At 41.4% G+C, this 15,564-nt stretch overlaps 1 protein-coding gene across 4 annotated transcripts in view; it reads left to right on the forward strand.

The window, feature by feature from the left end:
- Sfmbt2 (Scm like with four mbt domains 2) overlaps nucleotides 1-11,663 on the forward strand; it is a 183,418-nt gene extending 171,755 nt beyond the window's left edge. For all 4 annotated transcript variants that reach the window (XM_055593892.1, XM_055593894.1, XM_055593893.1 and 1 more), the window contains exons 20-21: nucleotides 750-878; nucleotides 6,782-11,663. In XM_055593892.1, the coding sequence (XP_055449867.1) occupies nucleotides 750-878; nucleotides 6,782-6,922 (270 nt within the window). In that variant the 3' untranslated portion in view covers nucleotides 6,923-11,663. The remainder of the gene's footprint in view (nucleotides 1-749; nucleotides 879-6,781) is intronic.
- The last annotated feature ends 3,901 nt before the right edge of the window (nucleotides 11,664-15,564 follow it).

Raw genomic sequence — 15,564 nt, forward strand, 5'->3', positions numbered from 1 at the left:
CAACACATGTGGCATCCACATATGGACTGCTTGGTGCAATTATCACAAAAGCCTATGGCCACAGCGAGCTGTCTTGTATGCATCCAGCTTTGCTCCTTAATATCTGTTCGAATTTTAATCAGAGATGCTTCATCAGAAACCAGGGCCTAGATTTTCTGAACTAAGGGTTCAAGATTGACAGTCACAATGCTGTGGGGTGGGGCAGGTGAGCATGTTTATAGTGTGCTTAGAGGCCAGGGATCAACCTCAGGGGTAATTTTTCAGGAGCAATCCACTCTTTCTTTTCTTTCTTCTTGTTTGTTTGTGTCAGGGTATCTTATGCCGGAAGTTTGCTTAGTAGGTTAGGCTTGCTGGACAGTAACTCCCAGAATCCGCCTGCTTCCACTTTCTCAGCACTACCAGTTTTTGTTTGGTTTTGTTTTTGTTTTTTAATATGTGACCTGGGGATCAAACTCAGGTCTTTATACTTGGATGGCAAGCATTATGTCAACTGGCTTCTCTCTCCAGCCCTGCTGTTCCTGTTGTTGTTAATGTTTTTACCCTTGAAGATACACAGGTGATTGCAGATGTAGAAGGCACTAGAGCCAGGTTGCTAAGAAACTCCATAGAGACTGAGTTCTGTGACTGTGCCCGGTAGAGGCACAGAGGGGTAGGAGTTCTGGTCCGGCAGTGAAGATACAGAGAGGTTATTAAGACAATCCAACTGACCCTGCAGTGTGCAGTGACAGTCTTCTGCCCCTCTCCTGCAGGAAACAAAGCAAGAGGAGGAGGAAAGGCTGATTCTTGAGAGTAATCCACTGGAGTGGACAGTCACAGATGTGGTACGATTCATTAAGCTGACAGACTGCGCACCCTTGGCCAAGATCTTCCAGGAGCAGGTATAGTGGCTTTCTGTGTCATCAGTTTATTTTCTAGACTCCAGGTCTTGTCTCTGTTTGTATGTCCATGCACAAGTGTATGAGTCTGCATGTGTGTCTATATGTGTGCAAGTAGATGCATGCTTGCGTATATATGCCTATAAAACCCAGCGGACACCGTAGGGTGTATTCCTCAATCGATGTCACCTTTTTGAGGCAGGTTCACTTACTGGCTTGGAAGTCAGTAGGCTAGGCTGACTGGAATGGGCCTCAGTGACCCACTTGCTCCTAACTGTTGGGATTACATAGCTCCACTCACTCAGCTTTTTAAAGTGAGTTCAGAGGATCAGGTCCTTATATACACCAGCTGAGCTGTCTTCCTGGCCCTGAGACTCCAGATAGTAAAAGAGTTGCCTGTCTTGTCTGGCTTCTTCATGACTTGCCATGTAAGGATACTGCAGTTGACACCTGTAAACATGCCCATCCACGCTGCTGAGCAGGTATGGTGCACCTGACAGGAGATCGTTCTCCTGGTTCTTCCTTGTCTTGTAGAAAGGGTTTTCTGACAGAGGAGTGAACATGTAGGCTCCACCCTCATTCACAGTGGAAGCCTACTCTCTGGTACCAGTTTCTGTTGTGCTGTTGGCTGTGATCAAACACTGACCAAAAATCAACCTGGAGAGAAAAGAATTTATTTCCTCATACAGCTTATATTCCTGTGTGAAGGGCTGTCAGGGAAGGAGCTCAAGATAGGAATGTGGAGGTAGGAACTAAAGCAGAGACTTGATAGAGCTTGCTGGCTGCCTTTTTTTTTTTTAACCATGGTTGAGCAGCTAACTTTCTTTTACTACTCAATGGAGAGCTGGTTGGGGAGAAAATGAACAAACAGGCAAAACTAACCTGCCAAACCTCGCAGAGTAAATATCTGTCTTTTAAGACCTAATATTTTCTAAATACTATTTTCCATACAGTTGGTTAAAAATATACCCATCTAGTCTGTTTCTAGATTTAACAAGCCAATAATTTGAGAAGATATTTTTTTTAAAGATTAGACAGAAAAAAAGTCTGATATCTCATTCACATGAGGAATTTTCTGTCTTTTTGTCCAAGTCAGTGCAGTGCTGTATTGTAAAAGGCAAATTAACTAGCAACCTAGTCCTCCACCTCCCACTCCCACAAACGTAGTTCTTGGTGCCCAAGCTCGCCTGTCCTCAGATCCATGAGGCAGAGCAATTAATCTCATTCACTCTGGAAACATCTGCAGAAGGTCATGTGGAAGGCACAAACAGGAGCCAGACAGAAGGTCCCTCTCTTGGTTTTCTGGCCTCTACTGCTCTTCTTCTCTGGGTAAAAACACAGAGGGAGACGCACTTTCTGACCCAAGGAACGAGGGTAATGACCTGTCTCTTCATTGCAGCTCGTAGACAAGACAGAGGAGATGATGAACAATGCTGTAGTTAAGACGATACAGGACTCGTGATAAATCTCCATCTTAAAAACAAACATAAAGCAGCAGTTAGAAAATCCGTGTAGAGGACTGCCTAGGGCGGTGTTTTCCCATCTGGTACTGAGGCAGAGTGATACTGCCAAAAACTAACCAAAAAAAAAAAAAAGCCAAAACCTGTTGTATTCAAGTACATGACAAATGACAAATTCTGTCTATGTAGGTTCAAATATGACACTATGTGTATGTTGGTCCATTCAACATATACTAATCAAGTACCTGCTATATATGTATATATATATGTTTTATAATGCCCAAAACATGACAATGAAATGTGTCATTCTATATACATCTCAAGTCTTATTTTAGTTCAGGCTCAGATGTTCCGTGTTCGTTTTAGAAACGTTACTGTGTTTCGAGCCAGCACAGATGATAATTTTTCTGTGACTTCTAGATTCTGAGTTAGGCGGGCATGTAAGTACACCTGCAGCACGAACACTGACAGGCTCCTGTGCAGACACTGTGCTGAGAACTGTGCAGATTCTCGGCGAGGTGCTGGCTTGTGGGGAGGGGTGAGCTAAAACACTGCTTTTAAAGTCCTTTAGCTCCCTGCTAAGCCCAGTTACAGCAGCATCTCAGAATGCTTCAGGGAAATGAGCGTTGCTGGCACATCCCGCCACAGACCCCAAGAGTGGGCAAAGGCTTTCCTTACCCATCTCCTCTGACATCGGCTGAAAGCTTTGTCCTTGATTTAGGCATGAAGTGGGCTTTAATGGATGAGTTTTGTTCCCAATTAATTTTGCATTTCACATTAGGGCTTTTCAACTGTTATAATAATAAAAAAAAAGTGTTGCCTGCTGGGCTGTCTAAAGTGTGTGGACACTTGAGTCCTTTTCTGCTCCATTAGATTTTTAATGACTTACTTTCATTAATTTTTTTCTATCATCATTTTGCCCAAATGGCAGAGCTCTGATTGGGTGAGGCTTTCAGCAAGCATTTCCTGAGCTGTCGGATGAACTTAGGGGCCTGCAGATTATTCACCAACCTGTACGGGAGATCACAGAATGATAATAGCTGCGTGTCTTCATGCCTAGGGATGTTAGGAATTCAGAGATGCCTCTAATCGCCAGGAGTGACTGTAGATATTATGCATTCTCCATTACCAGCACACATAACTTTTATTTCAGAAACGTTGTGGCAGCCTCGTAGTAAAATCTATTCTCTATAACTCCATGCTGCATTTTACAGTAAAAGTCCACATCTGCAATATAAACACACAACCCCAAATAGCATGGTCTGTGTGCTCCCCTTGCCAGTCTGTGTGCTCAGAAGAGAAGTAGACTGCCTGAGTGAGTCGTGTATTTTATAAAAACTTTAAAGGACTGTTGACAGCTTTAGTTCTCTTTGAGGGTTTGCCTTGTTTTCATTTCCATTGGCCCACAGATTTGTCCATTTCCATCACGGTTTTAAGGAGAGGAGTTTTCTTTTAAGTTCTTGTGGTCTGTGGTCTTAAGGGTCTGCTGTTTCTGACCTCACGTGGAGAACTGCACACTTCCTGGTGGACGGAAAGCGAACAAAGATGAGAAGGAGCCCTCGGTTACTGACTTCCAGCACACTCATCTAGGTTAGGTAACGGTCCTCAGGATGACGTCACTATCCTAAAGCCAGCCCGTCAGCTGTAAAGTGTTAGCACTTAGGAAGGGCTCTTTATATCTATGCCCAAGTGCCTTATCCTAATCAAAACTAGCCAAGTAGAAATGAATTTTCCATGCCCTAAAGGTAACTTTCTCATTGTATGTCACATCATATTTTTTATTCCTTCAAAATATGGTGTCTGCTTAATTTTCATGTTGTATATTTTATCTGAGTCTATCTCCTTAAAATTGGTAGTCCATTAGTGATTTCTGTTTAATAAAATAACTGAGCTACAAATACTTATGAATGATATAGGAGCATATGTTTTAAAAAAATTTTAATCACCCAAGTCTGCTGTGTAACCTGTGTAATCCATGAGGAAACAAAAAAGCAAACTTCTTCCAAACTGAACCAAAAGATTACCTCTGAGACATGTGGTACAGGGAATTTTCCTTCTCATTCTTCCAAGTTTTTCGGTGTCATCTCTGTCCCCCTTTGTCCAGCCCTTCCCTGTTTACCTCTTTCAGTTTCCCACCGCTCTATGAGCTACAAGAAGCCTTGGCACTATGGAATATACAGCAGGAGTGAGTCCAAACAAAGGCTAGCATAGAGTTAGCCTTTGCACAAGAGTGACAAGCAGATGGCCTGATGGCCAAACCCAGCTGCTTTTTTATCAGGCAGCATGGGAATTAGAGGCCTTCTTGTATTCTGTGTAGCTTGGTCTTCTCAAACCATGGCCCCCAGGAATCGCATTGCTCACCGCTTAGGGAAAGTAGGAAATGAGCTGGGAACATGGCAGTAGCAATCATGGGCCCTTGTGTGGCTCCAAATATGGAAAGATTGCATTTTAAGCATGGTCCATCTCTGGATAACAGGCCTATCTTTGGGAAAATTTTTTCACAGGTAAAAAAGGGGTTGAAGGATCCCTAAATAATCAGATTGTTTGGCCTTCGCCCTTTTCCTCCACATATCTCACACAGAGGCTTTCATCAGCTCAGTCCCAGATGTCCACAGGCTGTGAAACATAGGTAAACCAGCTCCCAGAGAATTTCAAGTCATGGCCTCTATCTGCCTCTTTTCCAGATTGCCAACCTTGAAATCCACACCAAACAGTATTGACTCTTTCCCACACTCCCATCTGAAGATCTCAAAGCTGAAACCCCTCTTAAATTTGGGGCTTACATTCTTCCTGCTGGCCAATCAGGAGAGTGGGCCTGAATATCCATTTTCATTATTCTTCTCCTTTGGGGACATCTAGGGGCAGGATGCATCACCATGACCTGGGGCCAGGACAGCAGGGCCATCTCTTAGGTCTTCCGTGACCCAGTTCAGTGCATCTATCCCAATCTTGATCACCTGGCTAAATTTGTCTGGTTTTGTTTGTTTGTTTGTTTATTTGTTTGTTTGAGACAGGGTTTCCCTGTGTAGCCTTGGCTGTCCTGGACTTGCTTTGTAGACCAGGCTGGCCTCAAACTCATAGAGATCTGCCTACCTCTGCCTCCCAAGTGGGATTAAAGGCACATGCCACCACCTAGATTAAATTTGTCTTTCTATTTTATAGGAACCAGTCTCCGAACTTCAGTGAACTATATGTCTGTATTTTCTTCTATCTCATTTAGCTTCTATAGAACCATCCTTTTAAAATTTAGGCATTTTGTTCATTTCTTTGGGGATCTGTTGTTTGCTAGTGAGTTCCTCCAAAGGTATCATATAATCTTAATATTTTTCATACTTTTATGTGTGTATATTGATATTTATTGTACATCTGCAGATCCTGTAGCTCTAATAGTTTTGGAGGGTAGTTTTCATAGTAAAAGATTTTCTTCCAAAGTTGTTTAGGGGTGTTTGATTGGCATATGACACTGGCTTGGGTTCCATTTGAATATCGTATTATCTCATAATTTCATTAGCAATAAATTATAGTTTAGGGCATGGTACATATAGCGGAACTGATATGTCTTGGCCATTTTTATCACTGTGTGACAAAGTTTAATTGGACCAGGTAAGTATAGCCCACACTTCAGCATGTATCTGTCTATGTCTGTGCGTGTCTGTCTATACACACACAAATAGTATATGCATGTGTTTTCCTCTGGAAAAGTCACAGTATGTAGCTGACATCTCTGTCTTTGGTGTCTTGTCACCTATCCTGGTGATAAAACATCAGACCTTACAAAGTAGTGAAAATAAGTAGTTTTTAATATTCATCGCCTTTCTGGTGTTTGGATTAGCATGGAAGGTCCTGGCCTGAAAGGAAGAAGTTGCTGCCCCAGTAACAGGATACTAAACTTGGGAAACAACTTCTGGAGCCCCCACATACACACACCTTCTGGAGGCCCCCACGTGTTCTATTGCTTGTATCTACCAGTAGAGGCTTAGGAATTGCAGAGGAGCTAAAATAGTCTTAGGGGAAAAAAAAGGATATTTTATTGGGGCCTAAGTGATGGATCACTGGGTAAAGCAAGCGCTGTCTGTGCGAGCCGATGATCTGAGCTTGTATCCCCAGAACTCACATAAAAAGCCAGAGACAACCGTGTACATAGATCTGCAATCCCAGCACACTTGTGTGAAGGCATGGGAGGCAGAGACAGAGTTACAGGCCAGCGAGGCTGGCAGAGATACCCTGTCCCAAAACAGGTATAGAGAGAGGACCAACACCCAGGGTTTCCCTCTGACCTGCATATGTGTCCCTGCTCTTACACAGAAACACACACACACACACACACACAAACACACACACTCCTTAGTCATCAAAAGCAGAAAGAACAGTTCTTCACATATTTAGCTCCAGGACAAGGCTTGACATGACCTGCTGCTTCTCTAATGTGGTTTTATCTTCTGGCAGGACATCGACGGCCAGGCACTCCTCCTGCTCACTCTTCCCACCGTGCAGGAGTGCATGGAGCTGAAGCTGGGACCGGCTATCAAGTTATGCCATCAGATCGAGAGAGTCAAGGTGGCCTTCTATGCCCAGTATGCCAACTAAGTCAGGTGGCGCCTGATTCTGATGATGCTGTGTTTGTTGTGAAGGTTTCCAGGACTGAGATCTTGATTTTCTGGGCTTTGTGAAATGGCACATTCACCGAGGATCCCCAAAAAGCCAGAATCCAGGACCTCCTTCATGCACCAGCCTATTTGATTGCCCTATGTTTTTAAACCACACAGAAGTACCAACCACAGCAGCAGCAGCTTCTAGGAGTTCAGTGAAAGTTCTGAGAGAGACCATTCACCACTCTGGACTTGCTTCTTGATCGCCAAGTTTCTTTTCTTACTTTTTTTTTAATCCCACCCAAACCGGGCAGCTTCCTGTAAGCCAGGTTTCCTTACACTGAGCCCCAGGTTCTTGGAAAACCAAGATGGACTGAGTGTCTCTGAGAAGAACACCCGACTTGCTGACAGTTTCGCCTGACTCACTCACTCTGAAGCTCCTTTACAGCTGTATCTGTCACACACATGCAAACTACTGTGGTTCACAGTTGCCTGTTATCCCATTTGATCTTACTGACAGCTCCTTTCTCCAACACAGTTGTGGGCTCTGTTTCAGGATGCTGGTGTAAAAGGATGTGCTAAGCTTTGGCCTCTGTCAGAGGTGCCTACGAGTACGGTGGCTTACAGTGAGACAGCTTTGTAAGCAGAACCTGGACCATTTGTAGTGGCAGACAGTCTCTGTAGTCTCCTGCAGAACCATAGCCTCAGTGTTCTAAGATCACTGTAACCCAGTCAGGAGGAAGATACTTTAGGGAAGTATTGAGTTCTGCACTGAAGAAAAAGCTTTCAGGGGCAAACATAGGAAGAGATTTGGGGGAAGTGTTTGTAAACTCGCCGTGTCCACTTAGAAATGTTAACAGAGCTGGTCACTGCAAACAAGTCCTTCTGAGCCTCTCTTCTGCTGGTGCCTGGCTTGCCACATGTAAAGCAAGCATGAGGAAGCAGTATTCCCTAGCATAATAGAGCAGAACAAATACTGGATCTGGACCCAGCTGGTTTCCATCCTGACCTTGCTAGTGGCTAACTCCATGTCCTTGAATAACTCCCCACCACTCTGGACCCAAGATTCCATTAAAGGAGAAGTTAGGACACTTAGCACTTAGGCATTTGGTATATCGTCTCCCTTAGCCTTCTCCTCGTGCCTGCTATGGAGGAGTCCAGGTAGCCCAAAATGAGAAAAAGAATGTGGCCACAGAATTTAACCCTCCAAGTCCCGCTTTTCACTCTCTTTGAGGTTGCATAAGAAATTTCCTTAAGTCATTTGTAGAACAATCAGTGATTATAGATTTTGGCTGATCTTTTATACCCAGCACTTCATCCGTGTTCTCATGACCATGTCAGATGTGCTTGCAAGCCCACAGGACTGAGGTACATTATCACGTGGAGGTCACCTCTGTGTCTTTTTAAAACCGTGCAGGAAAAGCAAACTTTTACTCTGTTTAGGAGTGCCCACTTTGGAAGCTTAACTTTACACTCATACAGGCTTTATTGTTTTTGTGATTTTTCGTGTTTTGTCATAATTGTGTTAATTTTTCTTTTTGACTGTAATCTGAACCATCCCAGAACATGGTGTGACAAGCTGATGACTGCTTGTATTTGGGCAGAATCTTAAGGCATGGTAGTCTGTCAGGCTTTGGAAACTGTGATTGCTTATGCTAACCATTCTCAACATTATGCCATTGTTGATGATGGAATCAGAAAACAAATGATTTGTTGTTGAGACATTTCATTTTCCCTGAGGCTGGTTTTCTATGGTTACGCTGTAGACATTTGGTGAATGGTTATGCCTAGGGACAACTGGTGGTCAGACTGTGTCCTGGGTGGAGCTAAGGATGGGGCCTCCCCTCCTGGTGCCTGTGTGGTTGGCTTGCAGTTGGATTTCTCTCTTCTAAGCTACATGTCGTACCTTCCTGGTGGACCTGCCTTCTCAACCACATGCTTTTGGCCACAAATGCTTAATCTATCACTTGGAAAGGGTATCTATTTCAAGATGAGTAGCATTTCTATTGTGCTGATACCTTCCTGATCCTTCACTTTGGCCTTTTGTAGATGAGATATTTCTTCTGCATCTGAAACCAGGATGCAGCTATGGCATTGCTAGAACACAGTGTGATTTGAGAACAGATGCCACCTTCTCGTGCCTTTTCCAGTAATGACGCAGAGGAGGAGGCGTTACTTCAGAACACGGGGATTTCCTAGAGGTCTGCTGAGCCCACAGAAAGAGCCAGAAGAACATTAACAGAAAAGCCAGTCAGAGTATGACCACCATTGGTCAAAAACCCTTCTTCCTATGGAACCAAATGTCCCAGCTGCTCCTTATGCTTCAGCCTTGAAGTTTAACATTGGTCTCTCTCTGAACAGTGTCAGTCCCTTCAGTATTACTTGTGATCTTCAGCTTTGGCCAGGAAAAATGACAGTAATCTTCCAGAAGAGTGCCCAGCCAGGGGCCAGCCTCATCATAGTGGCTGACAATGTGCAGTCAGCCCATCCCTCCAGCAGACTTGAGAAGTATTTGAGGACCAAAGAGGATGATTTTCCTCTGAGATGTGCCAGTGTCCCCCGAGCTTTGATCCAGGATGGTGTGCTCATTATGTGGACAGCAATTTTGTCACCAGCTTGTAAAGTGGGTTTTGTTCTCTCTAGGCTCACACCTCACCTGCCTCTGTCTTAAACATAGGGCTACTTTCCAAGGAACAATTGGAAAATATCTGAATATTTTCCAATAAAAATAAATGGATATTATATACATACTCCAATATCACCACAGCTTATACAGCAAAAAATATTCTGGTCAGAATGCCATCATGTGATGCCCTCCCCTCATTCCTTCCTGTCTGATATCATTTCATTATCTCTTTGATTATCTTCTGGTACCAAAGTCCTCTCCTTCACGTATCTAACATCTTGGGTGTTAGATACATTGCCTCCTGTAACCAACCAAGCAGACATCTCACAGTCTGTGCCATATACTTGAGGAAAGGAAACTCCACCTCAACTTAAATAAGACAGTCTGTCATTTATGCCCACCCTAAAGTTTAGGGAGTTAGTTTCAGCCCCCAACTTCTGGCCTTCATTTGTACTCTGTTGTAAAAATAATACATATATCCTGGCCACAAAATAAGACATACCCTCATCAAAATAGAGTACACTGGCATCTCATACCTGTGCTATCCAGCAACAGTGTTCTTCACCAGTGTCTAATCTAGAGCGCAGAGAACTGGTCTGTCACTTTTAAAATGAGATGCCTTTGATCAGTCTGACTCACAGACAGCATTTGAGCTCTACAGCTATCTGAGTCCCTAGACCGTATTTGATCATATTCAAAGGATCGTTTCTTCTGTTTGCTTTGATTTGGTCCTCAATAAATTAACACGGTCCACACACTAACGCTACCACATCTGACCATTATTGCCATCTTTGGATGGTTCCTTTTGATCAGCCTTTTGAACATGGGTCCGTCCTAATCTGTCTCGTAGAATTTTGAGTTTTGTCTGAGGCAAATACTGTCTGTTTTCTGTCTTATACCAAACACCATTTCCTGAGAGTGGTTCCTTAGTTTTGGAAGCACTCGGGGGTTTCATAGTTATTTTATATAACACCCGTTTATATTTATTTCTGTATATAGAAATAGAACAAAACAGTAGGAAGATCTTTGTTGTGGTTTGCTGCTTTTGGGTTAAGATAGTGAATCTAGGCTCCAAGAACTCTCTATTCTGCCTTTAGAGAGCTGTGATTGAGTGTGCAATTATTTGGAAGGAGAAAATGTAAATTAAGATATCTGTAGTGTTTATGGAAGAAGTCTCTGGGGACATCTCCTGCTTGTGTCTTTTTGGTGCAATAATTAAATAGCACAGAGAAGCTGAAATGGCAACCGTACAATCTAATGATTCTCATACTTGCTTACTATTCCTTTCTGTTCACAAATTTCCTCAAGATTATTCTCTCTTTAATTGGATTAACTTTTCAAGTTGATTAATTCTCATAGCTTTTAAAACTAGGGTGGTTTACAGGTATCCAAAACATGCTATTACAAAATAAAATTGTGGTGTATGTGACCCATTTAATTTACCGAAAAAAATTGTAATTGCTGTCCTGCCTGGTCTCCTTGGGTTTTTTTGTTAAAAAGGCTTTGTGGTTTAAATGATGAATAATGATTCAGTTTTCTGAACTTCAGACTTCCTTGTTCAGTTTTCTTTTGATGACGAGGACTGAGTACCAGTGAGGATGTTGGTCATGTCACAGAACCAAGGCAGAGCAGTGCTTTGATTGGGACAGAGAGGAACACTGAAGAAGGAAAGTTCTAGAACAATCTTTTGCTAAAAATTACTTTATGACGAAAACTGATAGGAAGGGTTTTTTTTTTTTAATAATAGAAAAAGCAAACATCTTACCTGTCATTCAGAATGCAAGCTAACATGATCTCTGTAAGCAGAGAGGCCCCTAGTCACTAATGGTGAGAGCCCTTTAACTTTCATGTTCTACGTTGAAAAGTTTGTATTGAAATTTGGTTCATATCTTGTGTATGTTTTGGTGCATAAAAGAGAAAAAAAATCAGTGTCTTTACTTTTGAAATTTAAAGGACAAAGGGCATGCTCTCAGTTTGCTGTAAGATTGTATTCTGTATATATGTTTCCATGTACATAAATGAAAATATATATCAGAGTTATATTTTAATTTTTATTCTAAATGGAAAAAAACCCTTTTTACTTGAAAACATGGTAAACCACATTGTTAATAAAGTAAAAATAAATTCTATGGTGCTGTTTGTGCTTAATGTGTCAAAAGTTATTGAATATATATTTGGGGCTTGTTATTAGGGTTACTTTCTTTTGAAGACTTTTGTTTTTGCATTCATTATAACATCTACTGTTAAGTTGCTTAGAACTGTAGCTCTCAAAGTCACTTCATCGTTAACAGAATTTTACTCAGGCACCCAGTGTCTTACTCTAATTCCATTCCTGTTACTTTGATAAAACACTTCTAAAAGCAAGTTAGAAGAAATGAATTGTTAGTCTTCTACTTCCAGGTTACAAGTCATCATTAAGGGAAACTTAGGCAACAATGTAAACAGGAAATTGAAGCAGAAGTCAGTGCTCACTTGCTCACTCAGGCTCATGCTTAGCTTCCTCAGACAGCCACAGATATGTCTCTGGGTACCGTAAAACAGCGCTATGGGGCTCTAAGGATGATTAGAAGTGCTTGCCTTGTGGTCATGATGACCTGAGTTACATACTTAGAACCCAGGTAAAAATATCTAGAACCTATTATATTTGGCATCCCAGCTCTGTGGAGATGGAGGCAGGTGGAACTTCAGGGCTCACTGACCAATGGCTCTAGCCTACTCAGTTTAACGAGAGACCTTGCCTCAGAGAAGATGAATGTTCTGGGGATGATGCCAGAGATTGTCCTCTGACCTCCATACCAGCGTAGACTTGTACACATGCCCAGGAACACTCAACACATGCACATAAAAATAGTGTGGCTCTTGCCTGGCCTTCCCAATTTCATCCATTTTTCATTTTCCTGGGTTGCCTGATACTTTAGAAGAGAGGTTGCTTTATTTCTATAGGAGCCGTAATTTGATAGCCGTATCGATACATCTTTTGACTTACTATCACAACTGAGTCTTGAGTATCCAAGTAAGACATGAAAACCAGCCTGCTGCTCATGAGATCCCTTTCCTTTTCTGCCACCATGAGTTGTGTCACCCAGGGACAGTGAGAAGGCAGAAGAGGCTTAGACCCCGGGAAAGGAAAGTGGGAAATGTTGGGTCATTTGTGCTTCAACCTCAAGTAACTTACTTCACTTTAAATTCACTATAGCCCTGTTGGTAATCAAGATTTGCATATATAAACTTTTGTTCTCTTAATTATGGACACTTTAAAAAATAGATTCATAACATAAGTTTTTACTTTGCAGTTCAAACTGCCTTTAAACTTGAAATCCTGTGCCAGCCTTCTGCACGGCCGATTATACCGATTATATGTGTGCCACCATGCTTGGCATGCAGAGGTAGTTTTTGTTCATTACTGTTATTTTAAAATACAAACCTTTAGCAGCAAAAGTAGAGCCTTAGTAAGCACAATAAGAAACATTAATTTCCCCCAAATATACCAGCAGCAGATAAAAGATTGTACAGCTGAATAAATATAGCCATCATATTTCTATTTATACTTGAATATCATTGAAAACAGAAATTTAAATGCTGACCATATAAACACTTCCAAATCTCTAAATCAAATAAATTAAAGCAAAAAAAATTCATGTTGTCACGAGAACCCTATTTTTAATTTTTTCTTCTATTAAGCCAGACTGTGTTCATCTTTCAGTTCAGTAGAAGTCATTTCTGCTTTGTTCCGAGGTTTGTGGTACAGCTGTTTTGAGTCTGAGAAAGAACAGTGCTTACGAGAGGTCCAGAGAAGATATTTTTAAAATGCTGATTGTGTGAACATGATCTTGGCTGATTTTCATGTGAAGACCAGTAAGGTGAAAATACTGTCTGAGCTACAAAGAGTTGTAGCTTCATAATTTTATGAAGACGCGCTTATGACATTGGCTCAAACAGGACTCACAGCACACCTCTGTTGAATGTACTTCATTTGTTATGCCAAAATTTTGTTTAGTGAGTGTCATTTACATCTGGTATGCCCAAATGATATCGCATGGTGAGAAATAACAGGAAGCTTTGCTTTGTCAGTATGTTGACAGACCAACATTCAATGACCAGCATTGCTGTGCCTCCTCACCCCCAGGATTTGTTCTGCTTTAATAATTTGCTTCTTTTTCTGGGAAGTTTTGGAACAACAAATATAATATAGTGATATATACTATATAAATATACATTATATAAGCATATACGCAAATATTGGGCATGTATATATATATATGGCTAAGTATATATGATATAAGATTATACATGTAGGTAAATATGTGTGTACATATGTGTATATGTTTGTAATATATACACATATACATATGTACATATATGGGGGGCAGATAATGTTGAGTAAGTAAAAGCATACAGATTGCACATTTCACTGGCTTCAAATACTTATTCTGTCACTTTCTAGTTATAGAACACAGAACTTCCGTTTTCTATAGAAGGTGAAGAGTTACGCACGTTTGCATGGTCAATAGGATTAAACACTAAGTTTGCTATGTGATTATTAGCACAGAAGACTTAATATTAGGAATCAAGTTTCAGGATAGTGGGCGAAACTCATCATCTGACTATGGTGGTACATACCCCAGCTCTCCAGAGGTGGAGAAGGAGGATCAGAAGTTCACGACTACCATTGGCCACATTACAAGCTGGAGGTCAGCCATATATTGTGCCTTTAATAGAAGCAAAGGGTAGATATTACAATGCTTCCCTCTTTGGAGGGGAGCTTTTAGAATTATCCATAAGATCTCTAAACCCTTAGTCATGCATCATGTCTCTAAATATTGGTGGGGTTACCCATTGCCTCTGCCATGATCTGTTTTGTTGATATTCTTACAAACCAGTTACAGCTGGCATGATGCCACCAAACACTGGCAAACCCAGATGTCAAGATGATCAGTGACTCATTGTTAAAGTAGTAGGGGACCATTCCAGGCCTAATTACATACCCGTTTCAAGCTTCTGACTTCCGCATCAGTACTGCCAAGACACTGGCATTTCCATCTTGGTTATCTCTTCCTATCCAGTTGGTGGTACCTATAAGATGTGTATGAATGCAGTCAGGATATTGCAATGGGTAAATGGTCAGGGATCCAGGAATTGATGCATGCAGATGGGAATCAGAGGCACCTACTCTGTGGTCATTGGCAGCTCCATGGCAGCAACCACAACCACAACCACTCTGGCATTCGCAGCCCGTGTTCCTGGCTGATCAAGGCTGTAGGTCCATCTGAAGTAAAGGAGTGTTTCAGTTGACAGAGCTTGCAAATGTTTAAGGAGTTGCCCTTAGCTTTTGCCAGTGAGATATAGGTTCTAACAAATCCCTCCTCCAGAAGGGCTTTCCTCCATATGGCTGTTCTGTGCAGTCCAGAAACAACTCACAGCTTCCGCCTTCTGTTAGAATCATGTTCGCCCTTACAATGCACCAGTATTATTTAGTTTCCAATCTTCCTTAACTTCTCAGCCTGAAATTACCCCCTCCCCTCAGCTTACAAGCTTTTCCTTGGGGCCTGTTTTCTAGGAAATTCAAAGGAAATGCAAGCATTTAAAAGCAGCTATTATCATAGTCTTGCAATGTGCAAATAATAATAAAATATTCTGGCATAACTCAGCAGTGGGAAACTCACTGGCCTCCTGTAATTGGGACACTCACAATACAAGTCTTTTCAGAATCAAGACTTTGGTTAGAGGTGAAAAATTTTAAAGTAGTCTAATTATTAAAGTAGTATGTTTGTATTACAGAATATTTGGAAGGCAAAGGTGTTATTAAGTTACCCATTATCTCATTATGTTCAATTATAATTTCATCATTGCATTTATATCTAGACACAATATTAAAATTAAGTTATGTACACCCTTTGAAAGACTCGCTGGTATTCTGTAATCATCCTCCATGAGATAGCATTAATATTCTTAAAAATTAGCACTTTTATTTATTTATTTATTTATTTATTTATTTATTTATTTATTTATTTATT

The sequence above is a fragment of the Psammomys obesus genome, unplaced genomic scaffold (genome assembly GCF_907164565.1).
Source record: "Psammomys obesus unplaced genomic scaffold, mPsaObe1.curated_primary_1811, whole genome shotgun sequence".
NCBI classification, from domain to species: Eukaryota; Metazoa; Chordata; class Mammalia; order Rodentia; family Muridae; genus Psammomys; species Psammomys obesus.